Source organism: Myotis davidii, unplaced genomic scaffold (assembly GCF_000327345.1).
Source record: "Myotis davidii unplaced genomic scaffold, ASM32734v1 scaffold149, whole genome shotgun sequence".
Classification (NCBI taxonomy): domain Eukaryota; kingdom Metazoa; phylum Chordata; class Mammalia; order Chiroptera; family Vespertilionidae; genus Myotis; species Myotis davidii.
In genome coordinates this window covers 1,746,099-1,757,964 of record NW_006352194.1, presented here as the reverse complement: position 1 = coordinate 1,757,964, position 11,866 = coordinate 1,746,099, and the positions used below count along the sequence as shown (strand labels likewise).

Sequence of the window (11,866 nt, the reverse complement as noted above, 5' to 3'; positions counted from 1 at the left end):
CTGCCGGGGGGCGGCCTGCAGCGCTGCCTGGCCTGCTCGTAAGTCCCGCGGGCTGCCTCGGGAGGAGTAGGGTCCGTGCTCTGGGCTGGGGCTGTGGGGTCCGGTCCCCCCCGGGCGCACGGGGTCTGCGGGCCTCCTGTCCCTTCCGACTCGAAGTGAATGGTCGGTGGTCAGGGAGCTAGACGTCCCCGAGAGACATCAGGTACCTGCTCACCCTCCTTTACCCGCACCCCTGTAGGAGGTACTTCATCGATTCCGCCAACCTCAAGACCCACCTCCGATCCAAAGACCACAAGAAAAGGTATGGAGGAGTAAGGCGGGGGCCGAGGATGGGTGTCTGGTTGACAGGGCGCCCATCTGGCAGCTCCCACCTCCTTTTTCCTCCCCTCCCCCAGGCTAAAGCAGCTGAGCGTGGAGCCCTACACCCAGGAAGAGGCTGAGAGGGCAGCGGGTATGGGCTCCTATGTGCCCCCCCAGCGGCTAGCAGTGCCCACCGAAGTATCCACTGAGCTCCCTGAGATGGACACGTCTACCTGACATGGCCTGCAGGTGCGGGGCAGAGCCGCTGCCCATGGACAATGGCGCAGAACTAGGCCGGGAGAGACTGGGCCATCCTTTTTTGGCCCTGAGTTTGCAAGTGGATAGCGTCTTCTGGGTGCCCTCCGCTCAAATAAAGGAACTGGATAAAGAGTGCCTGCTTCTGACTCCCTGGCCTCCAGGCCTCCCCCGAACTCCTGCCCTTAAGGATTTCTCTGCCACTCTTGTGTGCCGGAGTCAGGGTGTCTATTCCCTACTTGGTCCAGCTGTGGAACCTGCATCCTTGCCTGGAGCCACAGGCAGAGCCCAGGTACAGTTGGGGGGTGATGGGGGGGGCAGGGGAGGCGTGTATAGGGCTCTGCTTCCAATGAGGGCAGAAATGAAGTGGGACCCCAAGATTGCAGTCCCTGCTGAGTTGCCTACCGCCGAGGCCCAGGCGACAGGCTGCCCACTTCGTCATGGGGTGGTGGCTGTTGTCCCACCATCTTCCAGACAGCATAGCAGGAGCCACCCAGTCCAAGGACAGCCAGCAGTGTAGCCACAACCCCAGCCAGTGGACTCCGTGGCTCTGCCTTCAGCTCCCCGGCTACCTGCATCTGGGGAGGTACAGAGGGTCCACCTGAAGGGTCAGTTGAGACTTCTCGGAAGGGAAGGGGCTGAGGAGACACAGCTGGGTGAAGGAGAGATGGCCGCCACTGCTGCCCCAGGGAGATTCCACCCTAGTTCCTCTCGCTTCAGTGCCCATCTGGGTCCTGGCTGCTCAGGCGGCAGGGAACGTGACACCATTCCCTGGCTGTTGGGGCCCCCAACCCAGTCACAATATGGGGAGGGAGGGGTCCGTACCAGAAACCATGAGTTAGAGGTCCTTACCTGTAGCACCCGGAAGTAGCCAGGGGTCAGGCGTCGCAGTCGCATGGTGGGTGCCACTCGTCTCCCTGGCAGCCTGCGGGGTGTGAGCAGAAATGAGGACCAGTGGCACTCTTGGTATGAAGAAGTGGAAATATGAGGGCAGAAAGGTTCCTGACTTCCATAGCCATGGCCTCAGAAGATGCTCACCAGAGTCTGCCCTCCCAGATCTGTCAGGGGGTGGGGCAGCTGGACCTTTAAATCTGGTCGCTTCCCCCCCCTGCCTGCCCTGCCAGCCTTAGGAGCAGCTGTCAGGAGAGATCAGCATCAGGCCTGAGCAGCACCTCCCCCACCCACCGGGCATGCAGGCTGGGTAGGCGGGAGAGGCCTTGCCTGACAGCGTTCAGGCATCTTAGGCCTAAACCAGGTACTGGGAGGACCTCTGCAGCCCTGGTCCTGGCCCTTGCCTACCCCAGATGATTGGATGTCACCTATCAGCTCTCAGGAAAGGTGGGAAAGGGCACCTTACCCCACGTCACAACAGTGACTCATTTGGTTTGGGTTAGATCAGCCACACCTTGGGAGAGGGCACACGTCACCCCTTTCCCCAGGATGGAGTTCCTGCAAGGACTTTCCTACCCTCAGCTTGAAAATAAAAGATTTGTATATACCGATTTAAAAAGCTATTATTGCCGGAACCGGTTTGGCTCAGTGGATAGAGCGTCAGCCTGCGGACTGAAAGGTCCCAGGTTCGATTCCGGTCAAGGGCATGTACCTGGGTTGCGCGCACTTCCCCAGTGAGGGATGTGCAGGAGGCAGCTGATCGATGTTCCTCTCTCATCGATGTTTCTGACTATCTCTCTCCCTTCCTCTCTGTAAAAAAATCAATAAAATATATATTTTAAAAAAAAGCTATTATTTTTTTAGCACATTATAGACAGTAGTATTCTAAGTAGTTTGCATATATTATTTGGCATTAATTATCTCAGAAAATGAAAAAGGCTTATTTACAGAATAGTATATAGATTGATTATATACATATATAGAGAATGGAAGAACACCCAGCAAATTTAACAGTGGCCCCCACTGTGTAATGGGCTAAGGATATGTTGGGGAAAGGTTCTCCTTTTACTTAATGACCTACTGTTAGGTAATGACCTTTGAAATTTTTACAGCAAATGTGTAGAAGGAATGTTTGTTAAACTCATAAACTAACTTCAAAATAGAAGCTGCTGCCCTAGCTGGTTTGGCTCAGTCTGCGTCTGCTTCTGTCCTGAGGGTGGAAGACCACCAACCTCTCCCGTGTTTTAGCCTAATGTGCTGAAGTACATTATTATCATAGTAGGTGGCTCATAAATGTTTTCATTTGAACTTGTGGAGAATTCTTTTACTATTGGCTTTCACTGAAGAGGGAAATTTTAGCATCTTAAAATTAGCTTCAAATTCAAGGCTAACATCTCTCTCTCTCTCTCTCTCTCTCTCTCTCTATATATATATATATACACTTATTTTTTAAAAAACTGTCCTTTATTATGCCCCTAACTGTCTACTCCTGCCAGGTGCTAGGGGCACAGAGTATAGACACTATTGTGGTTATTAGGCCCGCAGTCCTTCTAGGAGAATATGTGGATACAAGTGGTGAGTTCTTGTCTGTTTCTCCCCTACAGGATTGTGAGTTCAGGGAGGGCAGAGGCTGGCTTCTCACTTCTATGTCTTTTGCTATCTCAGGGTAGGTGTTTGATAACATCAGGATGGTGGAGATGGATCTGTTTATTGGGCTTTCCCAGACTGCCATAGGGAGACTATTGTAGGAAGAAAGAGGGGAAAAAAACAAAACATTAAAGTGGGACTCAGCATGGAGGAGGGTTAGAGGGGACACATAGTGCAGGGTGTGAGAATGTGAGTTGAAGGACAAAGTCAGAGAGGTGAGGGCCATGTTGCAAATCTGAAGCCTACTGGTTCACAAATGAGGGAGCTAGACCTGCGGGGACCTCATGAGATGGGTGCAGAGGGCTGTTATTGAACCCATTTTCAGAAGCGGAAACTGACCCTTTGAAGGAAGCAATTGACTGGTCTGTACTTGTGTTTGATGCCACATATGAAGATGGGATGGGATCAGAAGAGCTGACCAAGTTCCAGAGAACTCCATTTGTATGTGAAATTATTAAATGGCCCTGACTGGTTTGGCTCAGTGGATAGAGTGTCGGCCTCTGGACTGAAGGGTCCCAGATTCGATTCTGGTCAAGGGCACATGCCCAGGTTGCAGGCTCAATCCCCAGTTGGGGGCGGGCAGGAGGCAGCCGATCAACGATTCTCTCTCGTCATTGATGTTTCTATCCCTCTTCCTTCCTCTCTGAAATCAATAAAAATATGTTTTTAAAAAATTATTAAATGATGGCAACGAACACACATAGACTACATGGACCAAATTCAGACTTAAGGTCTTGTTAACAGGCAAAATAGTAATAGGCTTTGAAGGCTGGGTTGTGGGGCACTGGTAGAGATTTCAATTAGGTGGCACAATCAAAGGGGTAGGCTCTAGGAAGGCCTCCTCATAAAATTAAAGCTCTACTTCAGTGGTTCTCAACCTTCCTAATGCCGCGACCCTTTAATACAGTTCCTCATGTGGTGACCCCCAATTTCATTGTTACAAATTGAATATAATTAAAGTATAGTGACTAATCACAAAAACAATATGTAATTATGTATGTGTTTTCCGATGGTCTTAGGCGACCCCTGTGAAAGGGTCGTTCAACCCCCAAAGGGGTCGGGACTCATAGGTTGAGATCCGCTGCTCTACTTCATGTTATAGATTTCAAAATACTTAAAGGACCCCTCACAGCACTAAGACCTAGGTGTCCCCCTTTTAGAGAAGAAGAAACAAGTTCAGAGATGGGTAGAGTTTGGGCTCAGTCACACAGCAAGTGGAACTGATTCTGATTCCAGAGTCCTGGGAGTCTCTGGCTGGCTGTGCTGGTAAAGATAACTGCAAACAGTTAGTACGTTTCAGATGTTCTAAGAGGAAGGCTCTTAACCTGGGCTTCAGAATCCAGGGATCCAAGAAACTCGGAGAGAAAATATATATATATATGTATTTTCACTAACATCAAAATTTGGCATTTCCTTCCATATGGATTAAAGTGTTAGCAGTATCTGTGGCTTTGTCACCAAGAGAAATCACATATATTTTTATATTGAATTGTAGTTATTGGAAGTATCTCAAAATATTTATGCTCATAACTACTTCAAAATCATGATAGTTACCCTCAGTTGGTTAGGCGTCATTCCATGCACACTGAAAGGTTGCCAATTTGATTCCTGGTCAGGGCACATGGCTGGATTTCAGACTCAAACCCCAATAGGGGGTATGCAGGAGGCAGCCAATCAATGTTTCATTCTCACATCGATGTTTCTCTCTCTCTAAAACATCAATAAAAATATATTTTAAATCATGATAGTTATTAACCCACCGTTAAATCACACTGTTTCAGAGACTCCTGCAACGTAGCTGCCATAGATTGGGCACCACTGAGCCACATCGCCCGGCTTCAGCCCCTTTTTGAGGAGCCTAAAGGTCAACGTCCCTCCTTGTGAAGCCAGTTTGGGGCTGGACCCCAGGCTGACGCTGAGGTCACATGGGTTACACACCAGTGCACCGCCCCGCATCGAGCCGCCCTACAGCCCTGGCACGCCTGAAGGGCGGGCAGGAGGCCGACAGGCAGTGGGCCAATGGCTGTCTCTGCGCCTCACCTGGCCAACCACGTGGGCCCAGGTATGCTGGTGGCTCCGCCCCGGGCCCAGCCCAGCCCCTCCCCACCCCTGGGCTCCGGGAGCGGAAATTCCTGCGCCCGCAGGACGGAGCGGACGCCGATCCCTTCGGGCGGGCAGACTGGACTCCACCATGGAGCCAGTGGAGACCTGGACCCCCGGGAAGGTGGCAGCCTGGCTGAGAGGTGGGTGGGGCCGGGGCAGAGTCGGGCTTGAGGGGCACTGGACCCGGGAGAGGTAAATAAAGAAAAGGGCCCGCTGGGGCTGTCGGTTGGTTAGTCTGTCACACAGTGTTTATTAGCGTCTGCCTGTGTCTGGAACTGTGCGAGGCAGAGATGAGCCGGGAGGCCGAGGAACCAGAAGGGGTCTCCCATTGCCCCATCATCCCAGGAGGCTGCCAGGGTGGCGATGGCGAGGCGGTGGGTAATGAAAACAGAGGGGATGGCCCAGCGCGGCCCAACCCAAGGAATCGCCTTAATCTTCCCTCCGCCCCAGGGCGTAGAGGGCTGTTATTAAACCCATTTTTCTGAAGCGGAAACTGACGCACTGAGCCAGGAAGTGATTTGCTCTGGCTTTGGGATAGAGTCTGCCCGACTTTCCTTCTCTCCATCCTGAGGCTCCCAGTGTGCGAGGCAGACCCCCAACCAGATGAAAGGTTGGCACAGCCCCCAACCCCCCCCCCCCCCCCCCCCCCGCTTGTGCCCAGGGGTCTCTAAGGGAGATACCCCACAGGCTCAGTGAGCCCAAATGGATGGGAAAGGTCCCAGATGGCCCACAGACTCAGAGAAGTGAGGACCTCTGACATGCAGGTGGGAGGAGCAGGTGAGTCAGGGCAGGTGAGTTTCTCCTAGAGGGGCAGCATGAGTTCACTAGGCCCAGGCTCAGGGTGACTAACCCTATAACAGCAGGATTCAGGGTTGAATTCAGACTCCCACACTGGGTTTCAGGCCCAGCCCGTCCACTCACCAGTTCTGTGACCGTAGGTCTCAGTTTCCCTCTCCATAAAATGAGAAAGGCAACTCGGGTTCATGAAACGCACAGAATGAGACAATCGCGACAAGTGCCTGGGATGTGTATGAGGCTCAGTGTGGGAGGCAGCACAGCACATTCATTGTACTGGGAATTTGCTCAAGGGCCCATAGCTATGGAGTAACAGGTTCATGGACTCCTGTCCAGTGCTCTAAATGTCACACAGGGAACGAGGGAGAGCTGCTGATCAGACACAGGTTCTCCAGGGAAGGAACCTGGCTCACGTGGAATGGGAGGAATTCCTTCAAAGAGTGAGCAAACTGTTAACCTCTATTCATATCTGTTTTCCCACCTGTGAAATGGGAGTCACAGTAGTCTCTGCCTTCTAGATTCGGTGAGGATCAAATTCTGAATATGTTTATTTTTAATTAATTATTCATTTCGTTTTAACCCTTGATTGAAAAATGGTCCTCTCCTCTGTTGGGGAAGGTCATCCTCTTCAACTGAGCATGCAGCTTTGAGAGGGACGCACATGGAGTGGTGAGGGAGGGAGGGGACACCTGCTAGCCAGCCAGATCAGCTGAGTCAACCCTGGGGATCAATGGGGTGGCAGATGTCGCAGCCCGATCGCCTTCACATCCTGAATGTGTTTACAGCCCTTAAAATTTTGCCCAGCTCATAGGAAGCAGTCAGTAGATAGTCTTATTTTTTTTTAAATATATTTTATTGATTTTTTACAGAGAAGAAGGGAGAGGAATAGAGAGTTAGAAACATCAACGAGAGAGAAACATCGATCAGCTGCCTCCTGCACACCCCCCACTGGGGATGTGCCCACAACCAAGGTACATGCCCTTGAGCAGAATCAAACCTGGGACCCTTGAGTCAGCAGGCTGACGCTCTATCCACTGAGCCAATCTGGTTAGGGCAGTCTTATTTTTTGAGAGTCTACTTTGTGCCAGACAAGGGCTGGAATTAGAGATGAACGGTTATTTGAAGAGCTCTTGATAAAGTAGGAGAGGCTGATGCTCAGTTGCAGGTGTTTCTGGAGGCACAGGAAGCAGTGGGAGCACAAGGGGCTCCCGCCCCAACCTGGAGAGTGTGGAGCACTTCCTGCAGGGAGTTCAATGAAAAAGGGAGGGAAGGAGCTGGAAGAGCAGTCTAGGCAGGAGTAGGAGCACCTGCAAGGACCCTGGGACAGAAGAACATTCCAGGGTGTTAGTGCTCTGCATCTGAAGTGTTGAGTTTGAGGGGCTGTGTCAAGTGATGAGACTGGAGAGGCGCAGGGCAGTCCGATCATCCCGGGCCTTGTAGACCATGGTGAAAACTCTGGCGATCATAATACAGTGCTGTTACTGGTGATCTACCACAAACCAGGAAATGGGCCAAGTGTTTGACATGTGTCGTGTCATTTACACATGATTAGAAGGTAGATGCTTTTATTGTCACCATTTACAGGTGAGGAAACTGAGGCATAGAGCAATTAAATTACTTGCTCAAGTGCTGACATTCAGGCCTTCCTGATTCCAAAGCTCCATCCATGTTCTTACTCCCCATTTAGTTGACAAGCAAGCATCAGAACAACTGGAGGATTTGTTAAAACCAGAACTGCTGGGCCTACCTCTGAGTTATTTAGCAGGTGCAGGATAGGGCCAAAAATTTGCATTTCTAACTAGCTCTCCAGTGAGGTCTGGGGAAATACTCTACTTCCCAACTCAGTAGCCTCATCTGTGAAATGGGCAGAACACAGCCTAGGTCTCAGGGTTGTTATTAGGAACAGATGGGAGGGAAAGGGGCTCTATGGGAGTGAAGAAATGGCCAGAAAGGCCATGCTACCCCCTTCCTCCCCCTTCTGACTCCTGCTGTCCCTTCAGGCCTCGATGATTCCCTGCAGGATTACTGCTTTGAGGACTGGGAGCTGCCTGGCAAGTACCTGCTGCAGCTCTGCCCCCGTAGTCTTGAGGCTCTGACCGTGCGCCCTCTGGGCCACCAGGAGCTCATCCTGGAAGGAGTGGAACAGCTCCGGGCCCTGGTGAGTGAATGGTGGCCACACTGGCTGCAGCTTCCACCCGCCTGGGGGTGTCTGATGGGCTGGCCACTGCCAAGGGGGTGACCAGCTCCCTCTCTGGCACAGGGTTCCGGGCTACAGACCGAGAACCTGCAGAGCCTGACCGAGAGGCTGCTGGAGGGGACCCATGTCTTCCAGAGCTTAGTCCAAGGCCGCCTGGGGGGCTGTGCCGAGCCCCCTGCTGATGTCCTCAGTGCAGCTGTGGAGCTGGTGCGGGAAGCCCGTACCCTCCTCTTCTGGCTCAACAGGTACCTCAGGCTCTTCCTAACGTACGGGGTTGGGGTGACTGATGAGGGGACCCTTCTCATCCGTGGCCTCCTCGGGGCCCAGGAAAGAAAAACAGAGCTTGGCTCTTGCTCAGATGTGGTGGGGCAGGGCAAAGAGGTTAGTTGGTCTGCTTGGGGGCACTGGGTCACCTGGTTCCTACCCATCCCACCCCACCCACAGCGGTCATCAACATAGAGAGCTCCTCCCCCTCCACTGGTTGCTGCTTGTCCCACAGGTCCCAGCATAAGTGTCACCTCCTCAGGGAAGCCTTCCCTGTCAGATATTCTCAGAGCTCCCTGCACTTCACAGCAGTTGAAGTTAAATCACTATTGATGGAATTATGTATTTAACTTCTGACTCCCCAGTGCCTAAACAGAGCCTGACAGTATTGGGTGCTGTGCTAAGCTGTTGAGCTTTATCAGTCATCTTTACCCCAAATCAAACCCATCAGAGTAGGTATTATCCCGTCTCAGACGAGTCGCCGGCTCTGAGTGGTTCTGGGACTTGACTGTTAAGCACAGTGTGCTAACCACTGTTCCATCCTTCCCCCGGCCAGGCACCTCTTCACCCACTTGAATGACTTCTCGGCCTGTCAGGAGATTGGGGAGTTGTGTCGGAAGCTGGGCCTGGCCTTGCAGGAGGTAGGAGAACCAGGGGCCAGGTTTGGCCCAGGCTGTAGAGACGGGTCAGGCAAGAGCTTTTTATAACCTGTGAATCAGCACAAGATCGGGTGTGAGGGCAGGAAGAGGCAAGAGCAGGAAGAGAGGTGCCCAGTCACTGGGTAGGCGGCAATGGGGGCAGGGGGTCTCCTACCTGGCCAGGGCACCCCCAGGAGTTTGACTCTCAGGAGGGGGAGAGGAGGGGGCCTATGTGTTCACTTCTGGAGGCCTGGTGTCAGGGGGAGACCTTGGGGACGGAGCTCTATGGCCTGTAGTTCTGGAAAGGGGGCCAGGGAGTGGAGGCAGGGAGGGACTGCTGGGAACCCACCCTGCCCTCTGGAGAAGGCAGTGCCCCGACTCAGGGAAGGCCCCTGCTCTCACTGCTTCCAGGACTGCCCAGCAGCGGAGAGGGAGAGCCGAGTCCTGAGGATTGTAAGTGTGTGTGTGTTTCGGGGGGTAGGGAGTGATGGGGACAGGGTGCAGTGGATGGGGCTCAGGCTGGGCATTGTGCTCCCCATCCCAGTGCAGCCATGTGACCGGGATCTGCCACAGCATTCTGAGCTGCAGCCCCCAGGAGCTTCTGGAGCAGAGGGCCGTGCTGGAACACGTGCAGCTGGGTGATCCTCTGGTGAGCTCTGACCTCTGACCTTTTGCCTTTTCTTTTTAAATTTTATTTATTGGTGTGTTTTTAAAGAGAGAGAGAGAGAGAGAGAGAGAGAGAGAGAGGAGAGAGAAACATCGATTTGTTGTTGTGCTTATGTATGCATTTATTGTTTGCTTTCTGTAAGTGCCCTGACCAGGGATGGAACCCGCAACCTTGGCATATCGGGGCAGCGCTCCAACCAACTGAGCTCCCGGCCAGGGCTCACTTCTCACCTCTTGGCAGCCTGGCCTGGGCCCTGAAACATGGTTCCAGGACCCCACAGATTCCTGTACTGTTAGAGCTAGAAGGCCTTTTTCGTACAGAAGTTAAAGGCCCAGAGGACCCCCCCCCCCAAAGAAAAAGAAAAATGCCCAGAGGACTTTCCTGGGGCCTCACAGTTATTCAGCACTGTCCCCAATCCTCAGGTGACACAGTCTAGCCCTGAGGTACAGACCTGGAAGGTTAGGGGAGAGGACATGAACTTTTCTGCTTTAATCTCTCCAGTTGGGAAAGCCAGAGCCCCAGCGCTGCCCCTGCCCTGCCCCCTCCCTGCTTATCCCTGAGGAGCGTTGCTGAGAATTTTATACCTTAGGAGTCAGCCGCCCCAACTTACCTCTGATCCTTATTAAAGGAAGAGGCAGAGACCCATAGAGGAGTGACAAGCCCAAAGTCACACAGCAAGTTGGGCAGTGCCAGCTGGGGCCAGCTCTTTCCCCAGTCCTGCCCACCCAGGGATTTTGCTGCCTAGCGGGGGCCATGCCCACTGGCCCTGCTGCGCCCACCCCCTCGGTGACTCCAGCCTCTGCTTTCACAGGGCCTGGAGATCCACACCACCAGCAACTGCCTGCACTTCGTGTCCCACGTGGGCACCCAGGTGAGAACCCCACACCCTTTCCAGCCGCCTCCCCGCTAAGACCCCTTTACCAGCCAGCCACGCCAGCCTCAGGCCCCAGAAGGGTGCACCCTCTGAGCCTCACCTCCCACACCAGGTCCCTCCCAACATCCGGCTGCAGATCCTGCCTGGGGATGAGATTGTCCAGGTCAACGAGCAGGTGGTGGTGAGTGAGAACAAGAGCGACATAGTGGGAGCGAAGGGGTGACCGAGTAGAACCCAGGGCTGTGGGTCCGGCAGGGACTCTTGCCGAGACCAGGGTTGTGGGAGTTGCCTCACACCAGGTGAGTCGGCTCACACAAGCCAGAGCGGCCTCAGCAGAGCCAAGGTGAAGGGACTCATGGAGGCTTCCCGAGGAGGAAGAGGAGGAGGAGGAGGAGGGAGGAGGAGGAGAGGAGGAGGAGGAGCAGGAGGCTGAGAGAGTGCTCCAAGGGAGGGGGCTGTTGGGTTGTTTCAGAGCCTCCTGCCCAGCTGACCCAGCTCCTTGTCCCTGTCCCGTCTCCCAGGTGGGCTGGCCCCATAAGAATGTGGTGAGGGAGCTGTATCGGGAAGCAGCCAAGCTCAGCTTAGTGCTGAAGAAGGTTCCGGTGCCGGAGACCCCTCCACAGGTACCTGTCCCCTGACCTGCCCTCAGCCGCTTTCAGATTCCTGTCGCCAGCTGAATCACCTGCTTCTGGTTGTTCCCCAGTCCCCTCCGCAGGCCCTGGGCTCCCCACAGCTGAGGGTCCCATCGCTGGCTCAGGACCCACTGTCTCCCAGGTAACAGGCTCTGCCCTGGGTGCGTCTGGTGGGGGAGCCGTGGGCTCATCTCATCTCCCCTTGCTCTCCTCTCCCCAGGGCCACATCTGAAGACATCTTTGCCTTCAACCTGACTTCAAACCCAAGTCCCGGGTCCAGCTCTGCCTCAACAGGTAGGTCCAAAGTCCCACAATGTGGTGATGCCCTAGGAGACATGTGGGGTGCCTGGCTCTGACCCCTGGACTCTGATGCCCCCACCCTACTGCCCGGCCTGGACTAGGCTCATGGACCCCCCCCGCTCTTCTCCTTCCCTGACAGACTCTGCCTCTCTTGAACCTGAGCCCCTGCCCATTACCCCTGCACCCCCAGCCACACTCCCAACAGGGGGAGCAGAGACTCGTGAACCCCTAGAAAACAAGGTAAGCTGAGGGGCTCAGCAAGGAGGGGTGTGGTTCTAAATCCAGACCCTTCCAACCCCCTGT

The 11,866-nt window shown here is 53.9% G+C and overlaps 2 protein-coding genes across 6 annotated transcripts in view; both read left to right on the top strand.

Moving 5' to 3' along the window:
• Positions 1 to 6: 6 nt before the first annotated feature.
• ZNF593 (zinc finger protein 593) lies at positions 7 to 690 on the top strand (the record flags this gene model as incomplete). Its single annotated transcript, XM_006777506.2, has 3 exons — positions 7 to 38; positions 239 to 301; positions 396 to 690. Coding segments are annotated over 3 exons (237 nt in total), but the record flags the coding sequence as incomplete, so codon positions are not given.
• Positions 691 to 4,817: 4,127 nt separating this feature from the next.
• The window catches only part of CNKSR1 (connector enhancer of kinase suppressor of Ras 1), a 10,933-nt gene continuing 3,884 nt past the window's right edge, over positions 4,818 to 11,866 (top strand). For 2 of the 5 annotated variants that reach the window (XM_015557273.1, XM_015557272.1), the window contains exons 1-12: positions 4,818 to 5,317; positions 7,992 to 8,149; positions 8,252 to 8,433; positions 9,009 to 9,093; positions 9,502 to 9,543; positions 9,635 to 9,739; positions 10,569 to 10,628; positions 10,744 to 10,812; positions 11,153 to 11,254; positions 11,335 to 11,405; positions 11,484 to 11,557; positions 11,703 to 11,804. In XM_015557273.1, coding sequence (XP_015412759.1) covers positions 5,113 to 5,317; positions 7,992 to 8,149; positions 8,252 to 8,433; positions 9,009 to 9,093; positions 9,502 to 9,543; positions 9,635 to 9,739; positions 10,569 to 10,628; positions 10,744 to 10,812; positions 11,153 to 11,254; positions 11,335 to 11,405; positions 11,484 to 11,557; positions 11,703 to 11,804 — 1,255 coding nt within the window. In that variant the 5' untranslated portion in view covers positions 4,818 to 5,112. Of the gene's footprint in view, positions 5,337 to 5,646; positions 5,807 to 7,991; positions 8,150 to 8,251; positions 8,434 to 9,008; positions 9,094 to 9,501; positions 9,544 to 9,634; positions 9,740 to 10,568; positions 10,629 to 10,743; positions 10,813 to 11,152; positions 11,255 to 11,334; positions 11,406 to 11,483; positions 11,558 to 11,702; positions 11,805 to 11,866 lie in introns of all 5 variants that reach the window. The other 3 variants (XM_015557276.1, XM_015557274.1, XM_015557275.1) reach the window with 2 other exon arrangements.